The sequence below is a fragment of the Chlorocebus sabaeus genome, chromosome 21 (assembly GCF_047675955.1).
Source record: "Chlorocebus sabaeus isolate Y175 chromosome 21, mChlSab1.0.hap1, whole genome shotgun sequence".
NCBI lineage: Eukaryota > Metazoa > Chordata > Mammalia > Primates > Cercopithecidae > Chlorocebus > Chlorocebus sabaeus.
The window spans coordinates 95,527,201-95,552,820 of NC_132924.1; the positions used below are offsets into that span (position 1 = coordinate 95,527,201).

General features: G+C 36.6%; 1 protein-coding gene across 8 annotated transcripts in view; it reads right to left on the reverse strand.

The window, feature by feature from the left end:
• The window catches only part of CADPS2 (calcium dependent secretion activator 2), a 560,307-nt gene that overhangs the window by 165,097 nt on the left and 369,590 nt on the right, over positions 1–25,620 (reverse strand). For all 8 annotated transcript variants that reach the window (XM_073009305.1, XM_073009306.1, XM_073009312.1 and 5 more), the window contains exons 10-11: positions 5,827–5,935; positions 4,594–4,794 (exon numbers count right to left, since the gene is read on the reverse strand). In XM_073009305.1, the coding sequence (XP_072865406.1) occupies positions 4,594–4,794; positions 5,827–5,935 (310 nt within the window). The remainder of the gene's footprint in view (positions 1–4,593; positions 4,795–5,826; positions 5,936–25,620) is intronic.

Here is a 25,620-nt window from a genome sequence, read left to right on the forward strand (position 1 = left end):
GTGAACACACAAATAATAAGAAAGCAAAAACAGCCTTATTGCTGGTATGAAGAAAGTTTGAATGATCTGGATAGATCAAACCAGCCACAATATTCCCTTTAACCAAAGCCTAATACAGAGCAAGACCCTGCCTTTCTTCAATTCTATGAAGGCTGAGAGAGGTGAAGAAGCCTCTGCAAGCTGTCAAGCCAGCAGAGGTCAGCTCACGAGGGCTAAGAAAAATAAGCCATCTCTATTACATGAAAGTGCAAGGTGAAGCAGCAAGGGTTGACGCAGAAATGGCAGCAAGTTATCCAAAAGATCCAGCTAAGATCATTGATGAAGTTAGCTATGCTAAATAACAGATTTTTAGTGTAGACAAAATAATGTTCTATTGGAAGAAGATGCCCATCTAGGACTTTCACAGTTAGAGAGAAGTCAATGCCTGGCTTCAAAGCTTCAAAGTACAGGCTCCCTTGTTAGTGGCTAATGCAGCTGATAACTTTAAGTTGAAGCCAATAGTTATTAACCATCTTGAAAATCCCAGAGCCCTTCAAAACTATGCTACATCAACCCTGTCTGTGCTCTACAACTGAAAGAACAAGCCCAGATGATGTGCATGTGTTTACAGCACAGTTTACTGAATATTTTAAGTCCACTGTCTAGGCCCGATGTTAGAAAAAAAGAATCTGGTCGAAGTATTATTGTTCACTGACACTGCATCTAGTTACTCAAGAGCTCTGCTGGAGATGTACAAGGTGATTAATGTTGTTTTCATGCTTGCTAACCTAACATCCATTCTGCAGCCCACAGATCAAGGAGTAATTTCAACTTTCAAGTCTTATTATTTAAGAAATACATTTTAAAAGGCTATAGCTGCCATAGATAGTGATTCCTATGAGCCATCTGGGAAAAGTAAATTGAAAACCTGGAAAGGATTGACCATCCCAAATGCCATTAAGAACATCTGTGATTCTTGGGAGGAGGTAAAAATATCAACATTTACAGGAGTTTGGAGGAAGTTGATTCCAACCCTCAGGGATAACTTTAAGGGACTGAAGACTTGAGTGGAGGAAGTCACTGTAGATGTCATGAAAACAACAAAAGAACCAGAATTAAAAGTGGAGCCTGAAGATGTGACTGAATTGCTGCAATCTCATGATAAAACTTGAACAGATAAGAAGTTGGTTCCTTTGGGTGAAGCAAAGGAAGTGGTTTTTGAGATGGAATCTACTTCTGGTGAAGATGCTGTGAACATTGTTGAAAGGACAACATAGGATTTAGGATATTATATAAACTTAGTTCATAAAGCAGAGGTAAAGTTTTAGAGGATTGACTCCAATTTTCAAAGAAGTTCTACTTTGGGCAAAATGATAGCAAACAGCATCGCATACTACAGGAAAATCTTTTGTGAAAGGAAGAATCAGTCACTGCAGCAAACTTCATCCTTGTCTTATTTTAAGATATTGCCACATCCACCCTAACCTTCAACAACCACCAACCTGATCAGTCAGCAGCCATCAACGTTGAGGCAAGACCCTCTACCAGCAAAAATATTATAATCACTGAACCCTCAGGTGATTGTTAGTATTTTTAGCAATAAAGAATTTTAAAATTATGTTTTAGACATGATGCTAGTGCATGCTTAATACACTACAATGTAGTGTAAACATAACTTTTTTTTTTTTGAGACAGGGTTTCACTCTATCACCCAAGCTGGAGCACAGAGGCACTATTTCACTGCACCCTCCACCTCTCGGGTTCAAGCGATATTCATTTTATTGTAGTGGTCTGGAACTGAACCCACAATATGTCCAAGGCATGCCTGTGTAAACACTTCTCAAAACTCAATAATAGCCTAATTATAAATTAGGCAAGGTACGTGCAGAGATACATAACCAAAGAATAAATATGGATAGCAAAAAAGCTGAAGTACTTCAGTCTCCCAAGTGCTGGGACTACAGTCACGTACCACTGTGCCCATCTAATTTTGTATTTTTTGTAGATACAGAGTTTCACCATGTTGCCCAGTCTGATCTTGAACTCCTGAACTGAAGCAAAAAAGCACATGAAAATAGCATTTCTCTATATAAGCAATAGTCAACTAGAAAATATAATAAAAATATAAGATGCAATAGCAACAAAAGTATGAAAGGCTTAGAAATTAGCTTAACCAAGAATAAAAACAGCTCTATTGAAAAGGATTAAAATGTAAAGGACTTAGATTTGAATAAATGAAAGGATATTTCATAGTCATGGCTGGGACAACTGAACATTACATAGGTATGGATTTGGAGGCATTCTACATTTCCATCTCTGGAGGAGTGAATAGAAATAAAATGTGCTGTAGACTAGGTAACATAAGACAGAAGCCCACTTACATGGTATGCAGTAATCAGAAGAATGAGATTAGATGTATTCATAAAAACATGGACGAATTTTAAAAGCATAGAGATGAACAAAAACAGTAAGACTGAATATGATAAAGAATATGAAACCATTTATGAGATTGACGCTAAATGCACATATACAAAATGCAAATTTGCAAAATGAAAAACACAGGAAATTCACATTAAATGCTATAGAACTGTAGCTTACAGGGGAAGGGACAGAGATTAGCCTATGGAGTGGAAAGAAACAAATTTATAAAAACTTGGTTTTTAACAACAAGAATCGAAACTAGGAGGGAAAAAAATAGATCAGCTGGATGGAAGAAAATGGTTTTGGGAAGAGATCTGACGTGACTTAATGTTGTGTTGGGGGTGAGCAATGAACAGAGCTCCAGAGGAAGAAAGTTGGACCTAGGGTTGAGGGAGTCTTATACTTTGATGCCCAATGCAGGAACAGCCCAGGAATAAATGTCCAATCTGGCACTTGAAGTAGGAAAGAAGCAATGGGTAAGAGCTGTGCTGCGAGAGAAATGCCTGAGTGAGCACCCCTGTGCATAGGTGGGGAATACCCAACAAGTCACTATGTACCACTGTGGCGAGAATCTGATGAATATGATGTAAGGAATTCATAGGTGTCTGGAGTTGATCCAAGGAGGACACAAACTATGTGGACTTCATTACCAGGTGTCCTGGCAGGTCCATGGTGATGAGCAGTGCACACCAGCACATAAGTAATGAAACCAGTGACAGAAGTCATGCCTAAGGCCATGTGAACAGAGAACAGTTTTAGACTAGATGCTACATTCAATGATATCACAGTTTTATGTAATCCCTTCTGAAACTTAATTTACTATGGATCACATGGAAGAAGAGCGGGGGGAAGAATCTTGACTTAATTGAATTTTAATCTGTGACTCAGTTGTTTTGAATTGGTGAGTTAAAGTTTTTTGGCAACATTAGAAATTAAAATTTCAGATATGCTCAATTGTAGAAAAATAAAGACACTTCTGTACACCTTAGCTCTGATGAAACACTCTTATCTGCTGTGCCATACTCTATGCATATTACCTGGAGGGTGAGAAGAAGGCAGAAGCAGCGAGTTAAATTTTTAAATACAGTGAAAATATCAGAATGTGCTCTTTTTATTTTATTTTACCTTTTAAGATGACAATGCTACTAATTTTAAAGAAGAAATTTTAAATCAGGGAAAAAATCAATATATAATATTCCTAAATAGTTTTCACTACATATAAAAAATGTACCCCAAACTAATTACGATAACCTATGAGTATGGTCTGTGGTTTCTAAAATAAAGAAAAAGCTCATGGTTCACATTTAATTATTTGAACTAAAGTGCCTTTGTTTAGGATGCCCAGAAATGATACTGAAGGGTATCTGAAAAGAAAAGAGAATAGTTACTTGATGCATGAAAAGCAGAAGAAAATAATGCATGTCAAGATGTTATTCCCTTTGAGAAGAATCTCAAGAATAAAAAAACCACAAGTTGAGCTGAAAGTTAAAGACAAATATTTATTACAGGTAAAACAGGATAAGCTTTGTAAAGGAGTATAACAAGTTAAAACACTTGGTTTAGTGATTATCAAAGCTATGTTTGAAGATGTTTTGACCATCATTCCATAATTATTAAACATCAGTCATTTAAAATAAAAAATTTAGCTCTTTACAACTTAAGTTAGCATTCAAAATTGACATGTCTTTAAGTCATGAGGGGAAAAAAGTTGGCTTTATGACTTATTATTTGTATCAATCTACAACAAAAAAAAAATAGACCTATTATCCTTCTGGGTCATTAAGAACAACTCTAGAAGGTAATGGTTCATCATTTTGGTACTCTGAAATCGTATCAAAGCAAATTTGATTTTGCAATATTTTTTCCATGTCTATAGGAGACTTAAGTCAAAATCATAATAAACTAAAATAAATTTTCCTTTGAGAAGTTTTGGAGAATTTTCTTATGTGCTCTTGAGATTTTGAGAAATACCCTAATGCTTGACAAATCCACGATTGGAAACCACATGTACCATTTACTCCAGATTTATGTGAAAAATTAGATAAGTGATTATATGACTACTAATATGAACTATTTTCATTTAATTAGGAATCAATTAATGATGTAAACTATAATACCGAACAAATTTGCCTCAATTTTATATCTTATTAAAGCTATTAATTGATAATAAAATTATTTTTTAACAAAACTTACAAAGCTGAGCATCTGCATGGAGAGTTCCTCCTTTAGGATTCAGTTTCTGGGTTTGAATTGCAGGAACTGGTTTATATGATTGACCTGTGGCTCTATACATGGCTTGAACCCATAATATTCTGTCCTGTTCATCATCACTGGCAAAGATTACAGTATCTCCTTCTTTAACAGCATTAAAGAACATACGACCACCCTGAAGGCCTGTGGAGGGAACAAAAAGACATCATTAAAAATTTATAGGATTGGCAGATTTTAGTCTCATTCACTAACTGACCTCATGGAAAAGAATGGATTTGATATTAACAGTTAAATGTTTTAAACAATATTTAGCTTAAAGGATCAAATCCACAATCCAAGATTTGAAGAAAATAACAAAAAGGCTTAAGCTCCCATATCACCTTAGAAATAAGAAATAATCTAGGGAAACAGTCCACAACACAGCAGCATTCTACAAGATATATAAACACACTCCATGGAAATGCATAGCACAATCTGATATTTCATGCCAGAGAAAGAAGTTTTATCTGTCGGCATATTTGCCATTCTATACGTGGGAAAAATATATAATGATTAAGACAAAAATGATATTTCATATTGCATGTATTTTATCTTTTATAAAATTCTTTTGCATTTTAAGTGAAGATATTTTGCATTTTAAGTGAACAATTAGTTAATATGGTCATAAATTTCTATTTCTTAATCTCTATTCACCAATATTTAATCATTATGTTTATTAATGTCTGCATTTCTTGATCTTAGATATTGTCATTAATATTCATTCATTCAATTTTAAAATATGAGGTGACCAGTACTCTTTCCAGTATTAACATGAAGGGAGAGAGATAAGTACAAAAATGTATTGTTAGAGAGAAAATTAGTAGTTACAATATAATAATTCATTTGCCATTTGTCTGTCTATTTCTGCTATAACTTTTGCTTTCCAGCAAAGAAGTTTCTGAAAACATTGTTATATCTAATATAATTATTCAATTACAGTGACTTTTACACATCTCAACCTCATGCCAAAATAATAATAAATATGATGAAATATGGTTAAGAATAAAAGCACTCCAAAAGAGATAATTTGAATCTCATAAAGTCTTGCCCAGATATATAAGTGAAATATGCACCCTATTCATCAAGAGGGGTTTAAATTGTAGAACAGACACAGGATATTTATAAGAATTCCATGCATATATACATGGCAGGGAAAGTGATTCAATTAAGAGTTACCTGGGTGGGGATCGGTATAATCCACAGTATAGCCTTCAAGTTGCATTAATTCTTGTGGTTCAGACTTTTTTTCTCTGTAACTGCACATAGCAAAGGTATATTGGCTAACCTGCTCGAGAAAAAAAAAAAAGAAGTTTATAGATTGGTCACATTAAATTTACCAAATTTAACTTTTGTTTTTTTCTTTATCAAAATACTCTTTTCCCAATTAAAAATATAACATAATTTGCATATAAATTATTAAATTTCAGCATTTTTCAAAACCTAGCTCGGAGATTAAAGCATCTTTCGTTTGTCAGCTTGCATTTGTTGGTTCTTCTATGCCTAAGATCCAGTATTCCCCAAAACAATGATTTGCTGCTCAAGTTTCTATAAGATATTAATATAAGCACCATAAATAAGTATTCGTGTTGATATGTTTGGGATTACTAGCCTATTAAGAAGATAAATAGCCTTCTTTTATTTCATGGTTTCTTATGACTTTTAATATGCTAACGTAGGCTATAAATCTCCAAGAGTAAGATTAGGAGTAGTCCTAGATTTACATAAACACCGGACCACGTTTTCAAGCATATTTATACCAAGACTTTTAACAAAGTAAAAAAAGATCTCATGCCTATAATCCCAGCACTTTGGGATGCTGAGGCAGGCAGATCACGAGGTCAGGAGATTGAGACCATCTTGTCTAACACGGTGAAACCCCATCTGTATTAAGAATACAAAAAATGAGCCAGGCGTGTTGGCACACACCAGTAGTCCCAGCAACTTGGGAGGCTGAGGTAGGAGAATTGCTTGAACCTGGGAGGCAGAGGTTGTAGTGAGCCGAGATCGTGCCATTGCACTCCAGCCTGGGTGACAGAGCAAGACTACATCTCAAAAAAAAAGAAAAAATTAATAAATAACAAAATACAAAAATTAAAAAAAAATCATTAAAAGTTGAGAATTTAGTGGCCACATAATGAAAACCTCAGGCAGGGCCAGGATAGAGTAAATTTTGGGCAGCCAGTGACAACATTGCCAAGATCTGCTCTGCCTCTTAATTCTTGTCTTTTGGAATTGGTCTCATTTCCTTGTGCTAAAGTCTTACTGGAACCATAGATGCTCTGAAGTCACCTCCCTGAGTGTGTCTGCTTGGATCACAAGGCCACATTTGAACAAAATACTGTAAATGGGGAATGTTTCATTAGCCCAGATTGGGTCAAGAGCTCATGTATGCAGCAAAGAACATTAGGTGCTACAACAGGCAGGCTCTTAGAGGTCCCCCAACAGAGATAGAGGGAGGTTCTGTTTCCAGCAGGAGAAAAGGCTGTTTGGTGGATATACATCTAAATTGCAAAATATCCTACAACACAGAGTCCATGGACAATAGTTTTGTTAGTGTATTTTTTTTTTTCTTTTTTTGAGACAGGGTCTCACATTGTCACCCAGGCTGCAGGAGAGTGGCATGATTATGGCTCATTGCAGCCTCCACCCTTGGGGACCCAGTGATCCTCCCACTCAACCTCCTGAATTGCTGGACCACAGGTGCATGCTACCATGCTCAGCTAATTTTTAAAAATTATTTGTAGAGACAGGGTCTCTCTCTGTTACCTGGGCTTGGTTAATGTTAACTATTTCCTTTTTCTGTTTTTAAACATAAAATGAAACTAGGGAAACATAGTACCTTTCAATAGACAGTGATTACTTCAATAGGACCCCAAAATAAACTAATTATGAGAAACAGAAAATATGGGCTACATTAAAATCAAGGAATTCTCGTCATTTAAAGGGTATCATGAAGAAAGTAAAAAAGGCAAAGCAATGGACTAAGAGAAGATGTATGCAAAGCATATATTCAATCAACAACTCACATCAGAAATATAAAGAACTATAAACCAACAGGGAAAACTCAGAACACATGGTAGAAAAATGGGTAAAAGATGACTGCTCTTTTTTATTTTCACATCAACTCTCTGTACCTGAGGCCAGAAAGACAGGTTTGGGGTAATGACAGGTGTAAGATGCAGAGATCAACATTGTTACTTTCAAAAGGAGAAAATATATTTTCTATTCAGAGAAAAGCAGAGCTCTTTTTCTCTGCTCATCTCTGCTCTTGTACAAAGTAAAAGGTGTAAGTCATTGTGAAAATTACTATGTTAGAGACTGCTAAGTTGCAGGACAAATTGTGGATTTAAAACTGAAAATTAACACAAATATAATACTTAATTAGAAAATATACTGATTAGATTAGCAAAAATGAAAATGGTTACCAGTACACAGTGTGAGGACCAAATCAAAACTGGTGCGGTCTTTATGGAAGGTCATCTGGCAACAGGTTCTGTGATATACTTATGCTTTACGTACATCACAGTACATAGGTACAAAGATGTAGTGCATTTTTCGCAAGTGTGGTTATGTTCTTTTTTTTTTTTCTTTTTGCCAATTTTGATGAATGGGAAATGTTCTCACTGTTATTTGAGTTCCCATTACAATACGACTGAGAATTTTCCCTTATATTCGATAAACATTTGAAGTTTTCTTTTCTGTGAGTTTCCTGATCAAGTAGTTTGCTCATTTTCTAATGTATCATTTCATCATTTGTACCCTTTTCTATGATCAATTTTGTCAGAGGTTTATTCACTTTTTTAATGTGTTAACACGACTAGGCTATAGTATCCAGTTATTTAATCAAACACTAATTTAAATGTGGCTGAGAAGGTATTTTGTAGAAATGGTGAACATCTATAATCAGTTGACTTTAAGTACAGGAGATTATCTTCGATATGTGGGTGGGTCTCATACAAGCAGCTGAAGGCCCTAAGAGCAAAAACTAAGGTTTTCTGAAAAAGAAGACATTTTGCCTCAACACTGCAGCATCAGCTTCTGCTAGAGTTCCAGCCTGCTGGCCTTTCTGGAAAACTCTTACTGATACAGTACGAAAAGTCTTACTATTTTTTATGCATTCCTTTGGTCCAGCAAGGAACGTATCTCAAGGAAACAAATGGAGAAGTACTCAAAGATGTATATGCATTGTGTTCACTGCAGTGTTGCATATAAGCAGTTTGGTTAAAATATATCATGGCATGACTATACAGGATAATACTATGAGCCATTAAAAGAGATGTGATTGATTTTTTTCTTAACATGGGAACCTGAGATATAACATTTCCAAGATATAACATAAACAGCAATTTAAAAGCAAAAATGTAGAGTGTGATTCTATTGGCAAACATTATATATATGAATTAAAATATATATTAAAATATTTACAGTGATTATTACAGGATGGTGAAATAATAGGTTATTTTATTTTTCAGTGTGGAGTTTTTTAAAAGAATATACATTATTATTATTATTATTATTTTTATTTTTATTTTTTGGAGATGGAGTCTCGCTCTGTCGCCCAGGCTGGAGTGCAGTGGCCGGATCTCAGCTCACTGCAAGCTCTGCCTCCCGGGATTGTGCCATTCTCCTGCCTCAGCCTCCCGAGTAGCTGGAACTACAGGCGCCCGCCACCACGCCCCGCTAGTTTTTGGTATTTTTTTTAGTAGAGACGGGGTTTCACCGTGTTAGCCAGGATGGTCTCGATCTCCTGATCTCGTGATTCGCCCTTCTCGGCCTCCCAAAGTGCTGGGATTACAGGCTTGAGCCACCACACCTGGCCAGAATATACATTATTTTAAATCAGAAAAAGAATAAAGTTATTTCTGTTTTGAAAAATAAAAACATTAAGCCTTAATGGGGGAGATTGAGGCCAATATCTTGTGATACTTGTGGTTCTTGCAACATTGAATTTTCGTTGTGTCTTTCCTTATCTTACAGACTGTCAATAAATTTACTTTTTCCCTTGCATATATGTTTAAGGTTTACAAATGAAAGTCAGTTGCTCCCATAAAGGTTTTTTTTTTTTTTAATCACTTAAAGGTTTCAGTTTCCTTGTGTTAAAAGGTATAATTGTGTGGGTGTTTTTAAGGGTGAGGATTAAGGGGTTGGAGGTGGGGGTGTTGAGAGGTAAACAATAACAGTCCAATTGTATTTGTTCTAAAAAGAAGTCCATTCTCTTACTCTAGAAAAATAACTTAGTTCAAAGTTCCACTATTCTTTCATAAAGCTGTTTTACAAAGCATTATCTTAAAAATATTATGAAATATCTCCAACATAAAGAAAAGTACAATAATACACTAACATGTATATATTCATCATTCAGCTTTGTTGAATGGTAATTTCTTAGAGTTATATATGCTTTAAAGAGTATTTTTTAAAAAAGGACAGATACAATTAATGCCTACGCACACTCACCCAAGACAATTTTCTTTCTCTTCTCAGAAACACCATGCTGACTTTTCTGTTTATTATATTATTTCCATGACATTTTGAAATGTGTACCACATAGAAGAAAACTGATAAACAACATCAAGTACTTTTTGCATGTTTCCAAACTTCATATGAATGTATCACATATATTCTTCTGCAACTTTCTTCTCCAAAAGTTAAATGTTTCTGATGCTTAACCATCTGGATATAAATATTGTTAGTTGAATTGTCACACTTCAACCACTATCCTAGTGATGATCTTCACTTTCTTTCACTTGTTGTCCTTACAAACAATGCCATGATGGACATTCTTGTATATCTTGTCTTCTTGCTCACACGTGTGAGAGCTTCTCTAGTACCACATCAAGGAGTGGAACTGCTAGGTTGTAGAGCGTGCAGATCTTCATCTTTACTGAATGTTGCCTAGCTGCTTTCCAATTTGTGCATACTATATATACCTGTGGTATATGAGTACTCCAGATATAATAGTAATACATCTTTGCCAAGCTTGGTATTTTGAATCTTTGTATTTTTTGCCAACTTTGATGGGTGGGGAGTGGTATTGCACTATTATTTGAGTTTACAATTCTTATTGCCAATAGGACTAAGAATATTCTCTTCCGTTTATTAGTCACTTGGGGGTTTTGTCTTCCTTCCTGATGAAATAATTTGCTCATTTTTGAATGTATCATTTAGCCACTTTATACCCTTTTCCATAATCAATTTTGCCAGAGATTTATTCACCTTTTTAATGTTTTTGAGAAATATTATTGCATTTTGTTAATCCTCTCTGTTGTTTTTCATTTCCTTAATTTCTGCCATCTTCCTTATCTCATCATTTGGGAGATTTATATCTTTAATTTAATTAATTTATTAATTTATTGAGACAGAGTCTTGCTCTGTAGCCCAAGCTGGAGTGCAGCTGCACAATCTCAGCTCACTGCAACCTCTGCCTCCTGGGTTCAATCAATTCTCCTGACTCAGCTTCCCGAGTAGCTGGGATTACAGGTGTGCCCCACCACATCTGGCTAATTGTTTGTGTTTTCAGTACAGACAAGGTTTCACCATGTTGGCCAGGCTGGTCTTCAAGTCCTGACTTCCAGTGATCTGCCTGCTTTGGCCTCCCAGAATGCTGGGATTATGGCGTGAGCCACCACGCCTGGCCTTGCTTGTTTTTTTAAACTCATATAATTAGCTTACTCATTTTTAATATATGCATTTATGTTTATTCTAAGTTCATATTAACCTCATCTCACAAGCAGCATTTTTATGAGTTCCATTCCAAATATTTCTCATTTTTTATGATTTCTTTTTTATATTGGAGCTACTTAGAAGTGTGTTTTTAAGTTTGGCTTTGTGGTTATATTTTGGATTTTTAAATTAATTCCATTGTGATCAGAAAAATTCTGAATCTTAGTATTTTTTGAGATTTGTTCTGCTTAACACATGACTAGTTTTTTAATTAACTTTTTTTTTGTGCTTAAAAGAATGCATGTCTTATAATTATTATTCAGTGATTATTCATGTCCATTAGGTCAAATTTACTGATTTTAGTCAAATATTCTATATATGATATTCTTTTCTGCTGTATCAAGTATTGAGAAATGTTAAGATTTCCTACCAAGATTATCCCTCTTTGGAGTCTTCATGCAATTCTCTTAAGTGTTTATATATTTTTAAGATAAATAATCTCATATATATGCCTGAGATTGTTACTTCTTTCTCAGACTATTCTGTCTTCCTGGTAAGTTGTTCTATTTACATTTATTTAGTGAGTATTTTAAAAATCTGATACTGCTTTTTGCCTTAAAGTCTATCTTCTTGTACAGTCACAAAACTATACAATCTTTCTTGTGGTCAGAATGCATCTGGTAAATTTTTTAAAAAATCTCTTCAGTCTCAATTATTCTGTGTTATATTTTAGATTGCTTTGAACAACAATTGGGGTTTTTAAAGCCCTAAAAACCTAGTCTTCTAACAAGATTTATTTTAAAGACAAGCTACATTTGCTGTACATGCTGATATACTTAGATGTATTTCTAGTATCTTATCTTGCCCTTTGTATTTGCCATGCCTCTTTTTCTTTCATTCCCTGTCTCTATTAAACATTAACAAAATCTCCCTATTTCCTCAACAGTACAGAAACTATATATTTCTTTTCTCTCACTGATTCCTCAAATCTTGTTTTTAAGTCTCCTCCTGAACCCAGGAAACTTTGAGTGCTTTACTTCCGTTACCCATTCCCATCTGTTAAGTCAGTCCTCATTATATTAGTTCTACCTTATTTTAGTCATGTTTAGTATATTATCATTTAGTAACAGAAATTCATTATTAAAATATATGATCTTAACAAGTCAATATTTATTTATATTTACTCCTGAGTTTACTCATTTTCTTGCTGATGACTGCTTCTTGAATCGCACTCTATCATTCTGAGTTCAATTTCTTTCTTCCTTTAATTCAAAAATATATCCTTTTGAAATATCTGAATATTTGAAAATACGTCTTTAATTTGTTCTCACTCAGGCATAATGGTATAGTTACTTATATAGTGTTTTAGCCCAGCAATCCTATCAGTAATTTTGAAGATATTCCATTGTCAGAAGGCTCAGAATTCCATGTGGAAAAGTCTTATGAAAGTTCAACTGCAGTTCTCCTATTGTAATTTGTCTTTTTTTTTTTTTTTTGAGACGTCTCACTTTGTGGCCCAGGTTGGAAGGCATGATCTTGGCTCACTGCAACCTTCACCTCAAGCCATTCTTGTGCCTCAGCTTCCCAAGTAGCTGGGATTACAGGTGCTCGCCACCAAGCCTGGCTAATTTTTGTATTTTTAATAGAGACGGGGGTTCACCATGTTGGCTAGGCTGGTCTCGAACTCCTGACCTCAAGTGATCTGCCCACCTCGGCCTTGCAAAGTGCTGGGATTACAGGAGTGAACCACCATACCCAGCCTATTTGCCTCTTCTTTATGATTGTTCTTACATGTTCTCTTAATCTTTGTCATTTTGCACTTTCATCATTACATTTCTAGGAGTTAAAGAGTTATGGTTAATACTTACTGTATTTCTTACTAATTCATGACTACATCAATTAAAAAATCTTCCCATTATCATCTATTCAAATGTTGCCTTTGCCACATTTTTCCTTTATTTAATGTCTTTATTCAAATTCTATCAGAAATAATCTTGGAGATTTCTTTCCTCTTAAAGAAATTAAATTTTTAAATTTCTCTATGTATATTTTTTTCACTTCTTCATGTTGAATTCTAGGCAACTTCCTCAGATTCTAATCAATATTCCATCATTAATTACATGACAAATTTTCTCTTCAGATGTGTCTAATCTACTGCTTACCCTCTCTGTGGAGGTTCTAATTTTAGTGACTGTGTTTTGAAGTTTTGGAAGTTCTATATGATCCTTTTCCAAATCGGCTGGTTCACTTTGCATACTGTTCTTTTCTTTTTTGTTGTTATTCTTTTCTTATATTTGTGAACCCGCTTATAAATTTCATCACTTTAAATACAATTATTTTATAATTTATGTATGTGAGAGCTTTATAGCTGAAATTCTTAGTGTTGTAAATGATCAATTTAGTTTTGTAATTTTAGATTGGGAGCTAATAATCAACACAGTGTTATTTCTGGATATCCTACAAAGCCTAGCTTAAGGGCTCGCCTTCCAAGAAAAAGCAACTTATTTTTTATTTTTTATTTTTTTTTATTATACTATAAGTTCTAGGGTACATGTGCACAACATGCAGGTTTGTTACATATATACTTCTGCCATGTTGGTGTGCTGCACCCATCAACTCGTCAGCACGCATCAACTCATCATTTACATCAGGTATAACTCGCAGTGCCATCCCTCCCCCCTCCCCCCTCCCCATAATAGGCCCCGGTGTGTGATGTTCCCCTTCCAGAGTCCAAGTGATCTCATTGTTCAGTTCCCAACTATGAGCGAGAACATGCAGTGTTTGGTTGTCTGTTCTTGCAATCGTTTGCTGAGAATGATGGTTTCCAGCTGCATCCATGTCCCTACAAAGGATACGAACTCATCCTTTTTTATGGCTGCATAGTATTCCATGGAGTATATATGCCACAATTTCTTAATCCAGTCTGTCACTGATGGACATTTGGGTTGATTCCAAGTCTTTGCTATTGTGAATAGTGCCACAATAAACATACATGTGCATGTGTCTTTATAGCAGCATGATTTATAATCCTTTGCATATATACCCAGTAATGGGATGGCTGGGTCAAATGGTATTTCTAGTTCTAGATCCTTGAGGAATCGCCATACTGTTTTCCACAATGGCTGAACCAGTTTATAATCCCACCAACAGTGTAAAAGTGTTCCTATTTCTCCACATCCTCTCCAGCACCAGTTGTTTCCTGACTTTTTAATGATTGCCATTCTAACTGGTGTGAGATGGTATCTCATTGTGGTTTTGATTTGCATTTCTCTGATGGCCAGTGATGATGAGCATTTTTTCACGTATCTGTTGGCTGTATGCATGTCTTCTTTTGAGAAATGTCTGTTCATATCCTTTGCCCACTTTTTGATGGGGTTGTTTGTTTTTTTCTCGTAAATTTGTTTGAGTTCTTTGTAGGTTCTGGATATTAGACCTTTGTCAGATGAGTACATTGCAAAAATTTTCTCCCATTCTGTAGGTTGCCTGTTCACTGTGATCGTAGATTCTTTTACTGTGCAGAAGCCCTTTAGTTTAATTAGATCCCATTTGTCAATTTTGGCTTTTGTTGCCATTGCTTTTAGTGTTTTAGATATGAAGTCCTTACCCATGCCTATGTCCTGAATGGTATTACCTAGGTTTTCTTCTAGGGTTTTTATGGTTTTAGGTCTAACATTTCAGTCTCTAATCCATCTTGAATTAATTTTCATATAAGGAGTAAGAAAAGGATCTACTTTCAGCTTTCTACTTATAGCTAGCCAATTTTCCCAGCACCATTTATTAAATAGGGAATCCTTTCCCTATTTCTTGTTTTTCTCAGGTTTGTCAAAGATCAGATGGCTGTAGATGTGTGGTATTATTTCTGAGGACTCTGTTCTGTTCCATTGGTCTATATCTCTGTATTGGTACCAGTACCATGCTGTTTTGGTTACTGTAGCCTTGTAGTATAGTTTGAAGTCAGGTAGCGTGATGCCTCCAGCTTTGTTCTTTTGACTTAGGATTGTCTTGGAGATGCGGGCTCTTTTTTGGTTCCATATGAACTTTAAAGCAGTTTTTTCCAATTCTGTGAAGAAGCTCATTGGTAGCTTGATGGGGATGGCATTGAATCTATAAATTACCTTGGGCAGTATGGCCATTTTCACGATATTGATTCTTCCTATCCATGAGCATGGTATGTTCTTCCATTTGTTTGTGTCCTCTTTTATTTCACTGAGCAGTGGTTTGTCGTTCTCCTGGAAGAGGTCCTTTGCATCCCTTGTAAGTTGGATTCCTAGGTATTTTATTCTCTTTGAAGCAATTGTGAATGGAAGTTCATTCATGATTTGGCTCTCTGTCTGTTACTGCTGTATAAGAATGCTTGTGATTTTTGCACATTAATTTTGTATCCTGAGACTTTCCTAAAGTTGCTTATCGGCTTAAGGAGATTTTGGGCTGAGATGGTGGGGTTTTCTAAATATACAATCATGTCATCTGCAAACAGGGACAATTTGACTTCTTCTATTCCTAACTGAATACCCTTGATTTATTTTTCTTGCCTGATTGCCGTAGCCAGAACTTCCAACACTATGTTGAATAGGAGTGGTGAGAGAGGGCATCCCTGTCTTGTGCCAGTTTTCAAAGGGAATGCTTCCAGTTTTTGCCCATTCAGTATGATGTTGGCTGTGGGTTTGGCATAAATAGCTCTTATTATTTTGAGATATGTTCTATCAATACCGAATTTATTGAGAGCTTTTAGCATGAAGGGCTGTTGAATTTTGTCAAAGGCCTTTTCTGCATCTATTGAGATAATCATGTGGTTTTTGTCTTTGGTTCTGTTTATATGCTAGATTATGTTTATTGATTTGCATATGTTGAACCAGGCTTGCATCCCAGGGATGAAGCCCCCTTGATCATAGTAGATAAGCTTTTTGATATGCTGCTGGATTCGGTTTGCCAGTATTTTATTGCAGATTTTTGCATCGATGTTCATCAGGGATATTGTCTAAAATTCTCTTTTATTGTTGTGTCTCTGCCAGGCTTTAGTATCAGGATGATGTTGGCCTCATAAAATGAGTAAGGGAGGATTCCCTCTTTTTCTATTGATTGGAATAGTTTCAGAAGGAATGGTACCAGCTCCTCCTTGTACCTCCGGTAGAATTCGGTTGTGAATCCGTCTGGTCCTGCACTTTTTTTTGGTTGGTAGGCTATTAATTATTGCCTCAATTTCAGAGCCTGCTATTGGTTTATTCAGGGATTCGACTTCTTCCTGGTTTAGTCTTGGGAGAGTGTAAGTGTCCAGGAAATTACCCATTTCTTCTAGGTTTTCTAGTTTATTTCCATAGAGGTGTTTATAGTATTCTCTGATGGTAGTTTGTATTTCTGTGGGGTCGGTGGTAATATCCCCTTTATCATTTTTTATTGCGTCTACTTGATTCTTCTCTCTTTTCTTCTTTTCTAGTCTTGCTAACGGTCTATCAATTTTGTTGATCTTTGCAAAAAAACAGCTCCTGGATTCATTGTTTTGGAGGGTTTTTTTGTGTCTCTATTGCCTTCTGTTCTGCTCTGATCTTAGTTATTTCTTGCCTTCTGCTAGCTTTTGAATGTGTTTGCTCTTGCTTCTCTAGTTCTTTTAATTGTGATGTTAAGGTATCAATTTTAGATCTTTCCTGCTTTCTCTTGTGGGCATTTAGTGCTGTAAATTTCCCTCTACACACTGCTTTAAATGTGTCCCAGAGATTGTGGTATGTTGTATCTTTGTTCTCATTGGTTTCAAAGAATATCTTTATTTCTGCCTTCATTGCGTTATGTACCCAGGAGTCATTCAGGAGCAGGTTGTTCAGTTTCCATGTAGTTGAGTGGTTTTGATTGATTTTCTTCGTCCTGAGTTCTAGTTTGATTGCACTGTGGTCTGACAGACCGTTTGTTATAATTTCTGTTCTTTTACATTTGCTGAGGAGTGCTTTACGTCCAACTATGTGGTCAATTTTGGAATAAGTGCAATGTGATGCTGAGAAGAATGTATATTCTGTTGATTTGGGGTGGAGGGTTCTGTAGATGTCTATTAGGTCCGCTTGGTGCAGAGTTGAGTTCAATTCCTGGATATCCTTGTTAACTTTCTGTCTCATTGATCTGTCTAATGTTGACAGTGGGGTGTTGAAGTCTCCCATTATTATTGTGTGGGAGTCTAAGTCTCTTTGTAAGTCTCTAAGGACTTGCTTTATGAATCTGGGTGCTCCTGTATTGGGTGCATATATATTTAGGATAGTTAGCTCTTCCTGTTGAATTGATCCCTTTACCATTATGTAATGGCCTTCTTTGTCTCTTTTGATCTTTGATGGTTTAAAGTCTGTTTTATCAGAGACTAGTATTGCTACCCCTGCTTTTTTTTTGTTCTCCATTTGCTTGGTAGATCTTCCTCCATCACTTTATTTTGAGCCTATGTGTGTCTCTGCATGTGAGATGGGTCTCCTGAATACAGCAAACTGATGGGTCTTGACTTTATCCAATTTGCCAGTCTGTGTCTTTTAATTGGACCATTTAGTACATTTACATTTAAGGTTAATATTGATATGTGTGAAGTTGATCCTGTCACTGTGATATTAGCTGGTCATTTTGCTTGTTAGTTGATGCAGTTTCTTCGTAGCATTGATGATCTTTACATTTTGGCATGTTTTTGCAATGACTGGTACCGGTTGTTCCTTTCCATGTTTAGTGCTTCCTTCAGGATCTCTTGAAGGGCAGGCCTGGTGGTGACAAAATCACTAAGCATTTGCTTGTCTGTAAAGGATTTTATTTCTCCTTCACTTATGAAACTTAGTTTGGCTGAATATGAAATTCTGGTTTGAAAATTCTTTTCTTTAAGAATGTTGAATATTGGCCCCCACTCTCTTCTGGCTTGTAGAGTTTCTGCCGAGAGATCTGCTGTTAGTCTGATGGGCTTCCCTTTGTGGGTAACCCGACCTTTCTCTCTGGATGCCCTTAACAGTTTTTCCTTCATTTCAACTTTGGTGAATCTGATAATTATGTGTCTTGGAGTTGCTCTTCTCAAGGAGTATCTTTGTGGCGTTCTTTGTATTTCCTGAATTTGAATGTTGGCCTGCCTTACTAGGTTGGGGAAGTTCTCCTGGATGATATCCTGAAGAGTGTTTTCCAACTTGGTTCCATTTTCCCCCTCACTTTCAGACACACCAATCAGATGTAGATTTGATCTTTTCACATAATCCCATATTTCGTGGAGGCTTTGTTCATTTCTTTTTCCTTTTTTTTCTCTAGACTTCTCTTCTCGCTTCATTTCATTCATTTGATCTTCAATCATTGATACTCTTTCTTCCAGTTGATGGAGTTGGTTACTGAAGCTCGTGCATTTGTCACGTATCTCTCGTGTCATGGTTTTTATCTCTGTCAGTTCATTTATGGCCTTCTCTGCATTGATTATTCTAGTTATCCATTCTTCCATTCTTTTTTTCAAGATTTTTAGTTTCTTTGTGCTGGTTACGTAGTTCCTCCTTTAGCTCTGATAAGTTTGATCGACTGAAGCCTTCTCCTCTCAAGTCGTCAAAGTCATTCTCTGTCCAGCTTTGATCCGTTGTCGGTGATGAGCTGCGTTCCTTTGGAGGGGGAGATGCGCTCTGATTTTTTGAATTTCCAGCTTTTCTGCCCTGCTTTTTCCCCATCTTTGTGGTTTTATCTGCCTTTGGTCTTTGATGCTGGTGACGTACTGATGGGGTTTGGTGTGGGTGTCCTTTCTGTTTGTTAGTTTTCCTTCTAAGTGTCAGGACCCTCAGCTGTAGGTCCTTTGGAGATTGCTTGAGGTCCACTCCAGACCCTGTTTGCCTGGGTATCAGCAGCAGAGGCTGCAGAAGATAGAATATTGCTGAACAGCGAGTGCTGCTGTCTGATTCTTGCTCTGGAAGCTTCGTCTCAGGGGTGTACCCCGCTGTGTGAGGTGTGAGGTGTCAGTCTGCACCTAGTGGGGGATGTCTGCCAGTTAGGCTACTCAGGGGTCAGCGACCCACTTAAGCAAGTAGTCTGTCCGTTCTCAGATCTCACCCTCCATGCTGTGAGATCCACTGCTCTCTTCAAAGCTGTCAGACAGCTGTCAGACTCCACCCAGAGGTGGAGTCTACACAGACAGGCAGGCCTCCTTGAGCTGCTGTGGGCTCCACCCAGTTTGAGCTTCCTGGAGGCTTTGTCTACCTACTTAAGCCTCAGCAATGGCAGGCGCCCCTCCCCCAGCCTCACTGCCACCTTGCTGTTAGGTCTCAGACTTCTGTGCTAGTAATGAGGGAGGCTCGGTGGGCGTGGGACCCTCCATGCCAGGTGTGCGATATAATCTCCTGATGTGCCATGTGCTAAGACCCTTGGTAAAGCACAGTATTAGGGTGGGAGTTACCCGATTTTCCAGGTGTTGTGTGTCTCAGTTTTCCTTGGCTAGGAAAAGGGATTCCCTTCCCCCTTGCGCTTCCCAGGTGAGGGGATGCCTCGCCCTGCTTCAGCTCTCGCTGGTTAGGCTGCACTAGCTGACCAGCACCGATTGTCCAGCACTCCCCAGTGAGATGAACCCGGTACGTCAGTTGAAAATGCAGAAATCACCCGTCTTCTGTGTCGCTCGCACTGGGAGCTGGAGGCTGGAGCTGCTCCTATTTGGCCATCTTGCTCCCGATTGAAAAAGCAACTTTTAAAAATGCCAGCTGCTCCATGGTCATCACCAATTCAGGAGTGCTTTTCATGTTAATTCCCTAACTTGGGTATTTCCCTTATATTTAATAAAATAAACTGGGACTTCAACATTCTTTGAGTACAAGCTAATACTTAAAAATTCTGAGGGTTAATTTTTCTGCACATTCAGAGCTTAAGCCCAAACACAAGATTAATTGCCCAAGGGCAGATTTTTTTCCTAGTCCATCATTTCACTGAGATCTGGTTCTTTTAAGTTCTTTATAAGATTTCTGTTCCAAACACCCACTTTAAGAATACTTCATGGTACGTCTTCTTTCTCTGCATGAGCAATAAAATCCCAAGTGCCTGCCTAACAACATCAACATCCGCTAATTTCAAATTCCAGCACTATTGTAGCCACAATGTCAACTCACAATCATAACCATTCTAGTTGTTTTTGGTCTCTAAAGTTTTTCTTTTTTTCTTGCAGTTGACCTATGTATTTAAAAAGATGGGCACTATATTTTATTCAGCATTTCTAGGTATTGGCCGAAAAGGAATTCTTACTATTACCTTTAAGTCTAGCCAAAACTACCAATTTAAATCTTTTGACCAATCCTTTAATTTTTATTTTGCTTTATGAACTTTCCGAATAGTAACTCTAACTTTTATATGTATGAGAAAAACTGTGTAAGTCCTTTTCACTACATTTCAGAAAAGAAAAGAAGAAACTATGATGATGGGGTTAGTGTATGCAACTAAACACACTGTGTAAAATGTGACTTATGCATATTTAAATTATAATTATTCAACACCAGGGGACCTTTACAAAGTAATACTTTTATAGTCAACTATTGAAATAATAGAAAATATATTGAGCAGCTAATTCACAAGTGTCTCATCTCCTTCTCTTATTTGGAAGAATCTTAAAAACCTGACTATAAAAAGTCTCCTGACACATCACCACATGAACAATCTGGAACCTGCTGGGAGAGAGATGAAGGGCATGGGAGGTCTGCCTTCCCTGCATAGCTCACAAACATCTCCATCAATGACTAGCTGCAATCTACAGCTACTGCTGCGTAAAGTACTCCAGATGGACCATCCAGCAAGACTCACCCACTTTAATTCAGTTCCTCACCTGAACTGCCAAGCAGAAGAATATCATCTTTAGGTTTAAAATTCCATTTCTACCTATTTCTCATTCTAATAAACCCCTACTCTTTTTTCCAAACTTTTTACAAATTTGTTCGCTTTACCATTCTAACCTTGGCATTTCTTTGTTTTTGACTCAGTTTCTTCATAATACGCATAAAATGGCTTCCACATAGTGTGTAGCACAGAGTCCCTACTTCTGTATTTTGGCATGAAATTTAATTTATTTCAATTCAGTAAATATTCTGCCATATTTGAAAATGTACTATTTTTGAAAGTATAAACCACATATTTATCTTGTTAAAAAAATAAAAAACAAATACTAACAGTTTAACAGCACACATAACTCAACTTGTACTCTTAAACGTATCCTCTTCCACTTACTATAACAAAAGACATTTGATTTTTAAATGTCATACACTCTGCTGAAAACACTCAAGAAGCAGTAAACATTCCCTCATGCAAGTAGGTCTTGAGCACCCCGTTATGTTATGGACACAGATGTCAGAGCCATGGAGAAACCAGGCTTACCCTTTCAGGATACGTAGATAGCTATGATGTGACCATAGTTACAAGAAAGACATCAAAATACTAAGGAAATTTGGGGAAAAAAACAAAATTAACACAGAATCAAAAACAATAACTTAGGAAACAACTAATTAGGGAGTTATTATTCACATTACAAAGACATTCTTACCTTCACAAAAATATCTGGCTTATGTAAGTGGTGAGATATTTTTATATTTTATGTATTAGTACTTGGAGAAAAAAGTAAAGCAAAAATATTGAAAGGTATTGTGAACTGAAAACAAGTCAGGAAAAAGTGGTGTGTTTGGAATTGTAATAGAATATAATAAAATGTATAATTTAATTCTAAATCTAGGCCAGGTACAGTGGCTTGTACCTGGAATCCCAGCAGTTTGGGAGGCCGAGGTAAGATGAACACTTGAGGCCAGGAGTTCAAGACTAGCCTAGGCAACAAAACGAGACCCCCATCTGTAAAAAAAACTTTAAAAATCAGCTAGGCATGATGGCGTATGCCTATAGTCCCAGCTACTTGGGAGGATAAGGTGGGAGGATCACTTAAGTCCAGGGATTCAAGGTGGCAGTGAGTCATGACGGCACCACTGAACTTCAGTCTGGGTGACAGAGTGAAATCTGTCTAGAAAACAAAAAAATCATTATTACATGTGACAGAATTATAGATTTTGAGTATGTAGCAAGGATTTGAAGATATTACATTTGGAAATTTAAAACTATGATGTTTAGAGGATTCAAAACTCACTAAATCATAAGTAGTTAAATAAAGAACCAAGCTTCATTGAAAAGAAAATGAAATACTATACTCCGAGTAATTCTCTCACGCTAGCATTGAGAGACAAGATCTGGGCTCTTGAGACTGTGGTCTAAACTTCAGCTTTCATCGATGAGGGAAGTAACTTTCCAAGGTCACCCAGATAAAAAGGGTCACCTTGGCTGGGCGTGGTGATTCATGCCTGTAATCCCAGTGCTTTGGGAGGCTGAGGCAGGCGGATCACAAGATCAGGAGATAGAGACCATCCTGGCTAACACCATAGAAAATGTATCGTAGAGACCGTAGTGAAACACTATCTCTACTAAAAATACAAAAAATTAGCTGGGCGTGGTGGCACACACCTGTAGTCCCAGCTACTCGGGAGGCTGAGGCAGGAGAATTGCTTGAACCTGGTGGGTGGAGGTTGCAGTGAGCTGAGATCGCACCACCACTGCACCCCAGCCTGGTTGACAGAGTAAGACTCTGCCTCAAAAAAAAAAAAAAAAAAAAGGTCACCTTGAGTCTACAACACAACTCTCTGTAGTTCAATGGAGATTCTTTTCAATATAGCATATTATTTTATACATTCTCATTCTGAAACTTAAAAACAACTGTATTCCTGAATAGCAAGACAATTGTCTCTTAATTTCTGGCGAAGTTATTGTTTCAGATAGCACTGAATCTATCATCAAAAATCACTAAAGGTGATAGCAAATAATTCAAGGCATTACACCTTTATTATTTCTCTTTTCTCAGGTATGTGTTCAATAAATCACCATCATTTGTTTTATAGTAATTGTTAATATCCTTAACATAAAATTGTAATCTTTGGAGGTGTTTAATAATTTTTCTCTTAAATTTCATTCTGAAATTAATATTGTCATCCCTTTAGATTATTATTTCATTCTGAGAATCTGACTGTTAACAGGTCCATTTAACTTATTTATAATAAGAACTAATATATTTTGTCTTGCTTTTTTGTCCTCTTTATCTTCTATTATTTGGTAATTAAAGTTTTCTTAGCATTTAATTTTCATATTATAATAGTTTCTTTAAAAGTTTTAAAGACATAACCCATATTTTCTCTATTTATTGAAAAAATAATTTTTTCACTGGCTCTATATAACATGAGGAATAGAACCTGTTTTATTGTTCCATTCATTATTTTGACAAACTCTAGAGTTTAGGATTCACATTTTGTAATAACTACTTAATTATATTTCTATAACCTATTTCAGGAATCATTTTTCATGTTTAATTGAGCTGCCAAAATATTTTACAAGAGTAAAATAAACTATATATGTTTTTTTCATTACTATTCTAATTCTTCTACATCTTAAGTTTCACATTTCTGAAGTCATACTCATTTATCTCTCAAATGTCAAGAATTCTCCTTTAAATATGTTCAGCAATGTGAATTGCATATTTTTTCTTTTTTGGGGGGGCTTTTTGGTTACAGAAACTTTTTTTAAGTCCAATTTTATAGATTTTTTTAATTGTAGAGAAGCATGATAGAGTGATCAAGATTTTGAGCCATAACACTTATTTCATAAGAATAATATTCTGCTGGGAAAGCACAATAGAAATAAGACTTCGAGGAGAAAAAAACTAAATTTCTTTCCTTTTTTTTTTTTTTTTTTTTTGAGACGGGGTCTCACTCTGTCGCCCAGGCTGGAGTGCAGTGGCATGATCTCGGCTCACTGCAACTTCCACCTCCTGGGTTCAAGCGATTCTCCTGCCTCAGTCTCACGAGTAGCTGGGATTACAGGCATGTGCCACCATGCCTGGCTGGCTAATTTTTGTATTTTCGGTAGAGACGGGGTTTCACCAGGCTGGCCAGGCAGGTCTTGAACTCCTGACCTCGTGATCTGCCCACCTCGGCCTCCCCAAATGCTGGGATTACAGGCATGAGCCACTGTGCACGGCCAATAAAATTTTCAATGATTGCAAGTAGATATAAAATCACAAAAGTATTTAGATTCTATTGAACATGTTGCTGAATGATTTAGTGGTTTTATCTTAGAAACTGGTATCCACTGCAACTATTCAAACTCATGATGAAAGACTCAGGAGGATCTAGAGTTGTATAAAATTATTTTAAGGGACATATTGGCAAAATGGTTAAAGACTAATATGATTGTTCTTTCCTATGTTGTCTTTTACAGAGACATACTCCTTCCTTGATGTCTTTTGAGATCTGTGGATTAGTCATACTAAACAAAATAGTTAAGTTACTGAATTTAGTTTCTTGTGTATTTATAACCTCTGTATCTCCCCTTGTGTTCTTATGGGTACTTTTTTCCTCCCTCTCATTCATTCTTCCGTGCACTTATTCATCCGTGCACATTCATCCACCAAATATTTATCATGCATCTACAGTGAATTCTTTCAGGCTTTGGGTAAACAACAGTGCCTCAGAATTGGGGGGAAAAAGCCATCTCACAGAGTGAGAACGGAGAAGATAAGTGAATTACAATTAAGGAGCTACTGAAAATAATTTTGGGTGGTGAATTGTTTTGCAGGAAAACAAAGCAGAGGAAAGAGACATTAAAAGCATTCTATTTTCAATAGTGTGGTCAGAAAGGCCACTCTGAAGACAATCATATTAAGGCATTTCAACTGGAAGTGAAGGGAAGATAAACCAGGTTTAACAGATGAATCTGCCATGTCAAATGCAAATTCCACTTTCATTTATCCCCTCAATTACTTACTTATCCTTATTCTTTCATACTTATTTTTGAGAAGGCTTTAGAAAAATTATTTTAAGTTTTATATATCTCATTTTTCTGTAATATAAGAAAACAATAATAGACCTCACAGGGTTTTGAGAGAATTGGAGAGAACTGACGTGGGAGCGCCTAGCACAATGCATGCCTGTTACACAGTGGTCTCCCAGTGAATCTAATTCGGTTGTCAGGGAGTCACCGTCCTCCTCTCACTTTATTCTTTTTGACTCTTAGAAGAATTGTTTCATTTTGGGTACCGGATGCAGGTGTTACTATAACACAGTGAGCACCTGACTGACTTGGGGATTGAACTCTCTTCAAACCACATGCTTCCACACTGTGAATAAGCTGAGGGCTGCTGATGCTCCATGTTTGTGACTTCTGTCTCCTGGCCTCGCTTGGCTCTCCCCACCCTTACCTTTCTTCCCACTCTCAGGGGATGTTTCTTTTATTTTTCTTTTTGAGAGACAGGATCTCACTCTGTCACCTAGGCTGGAGTGC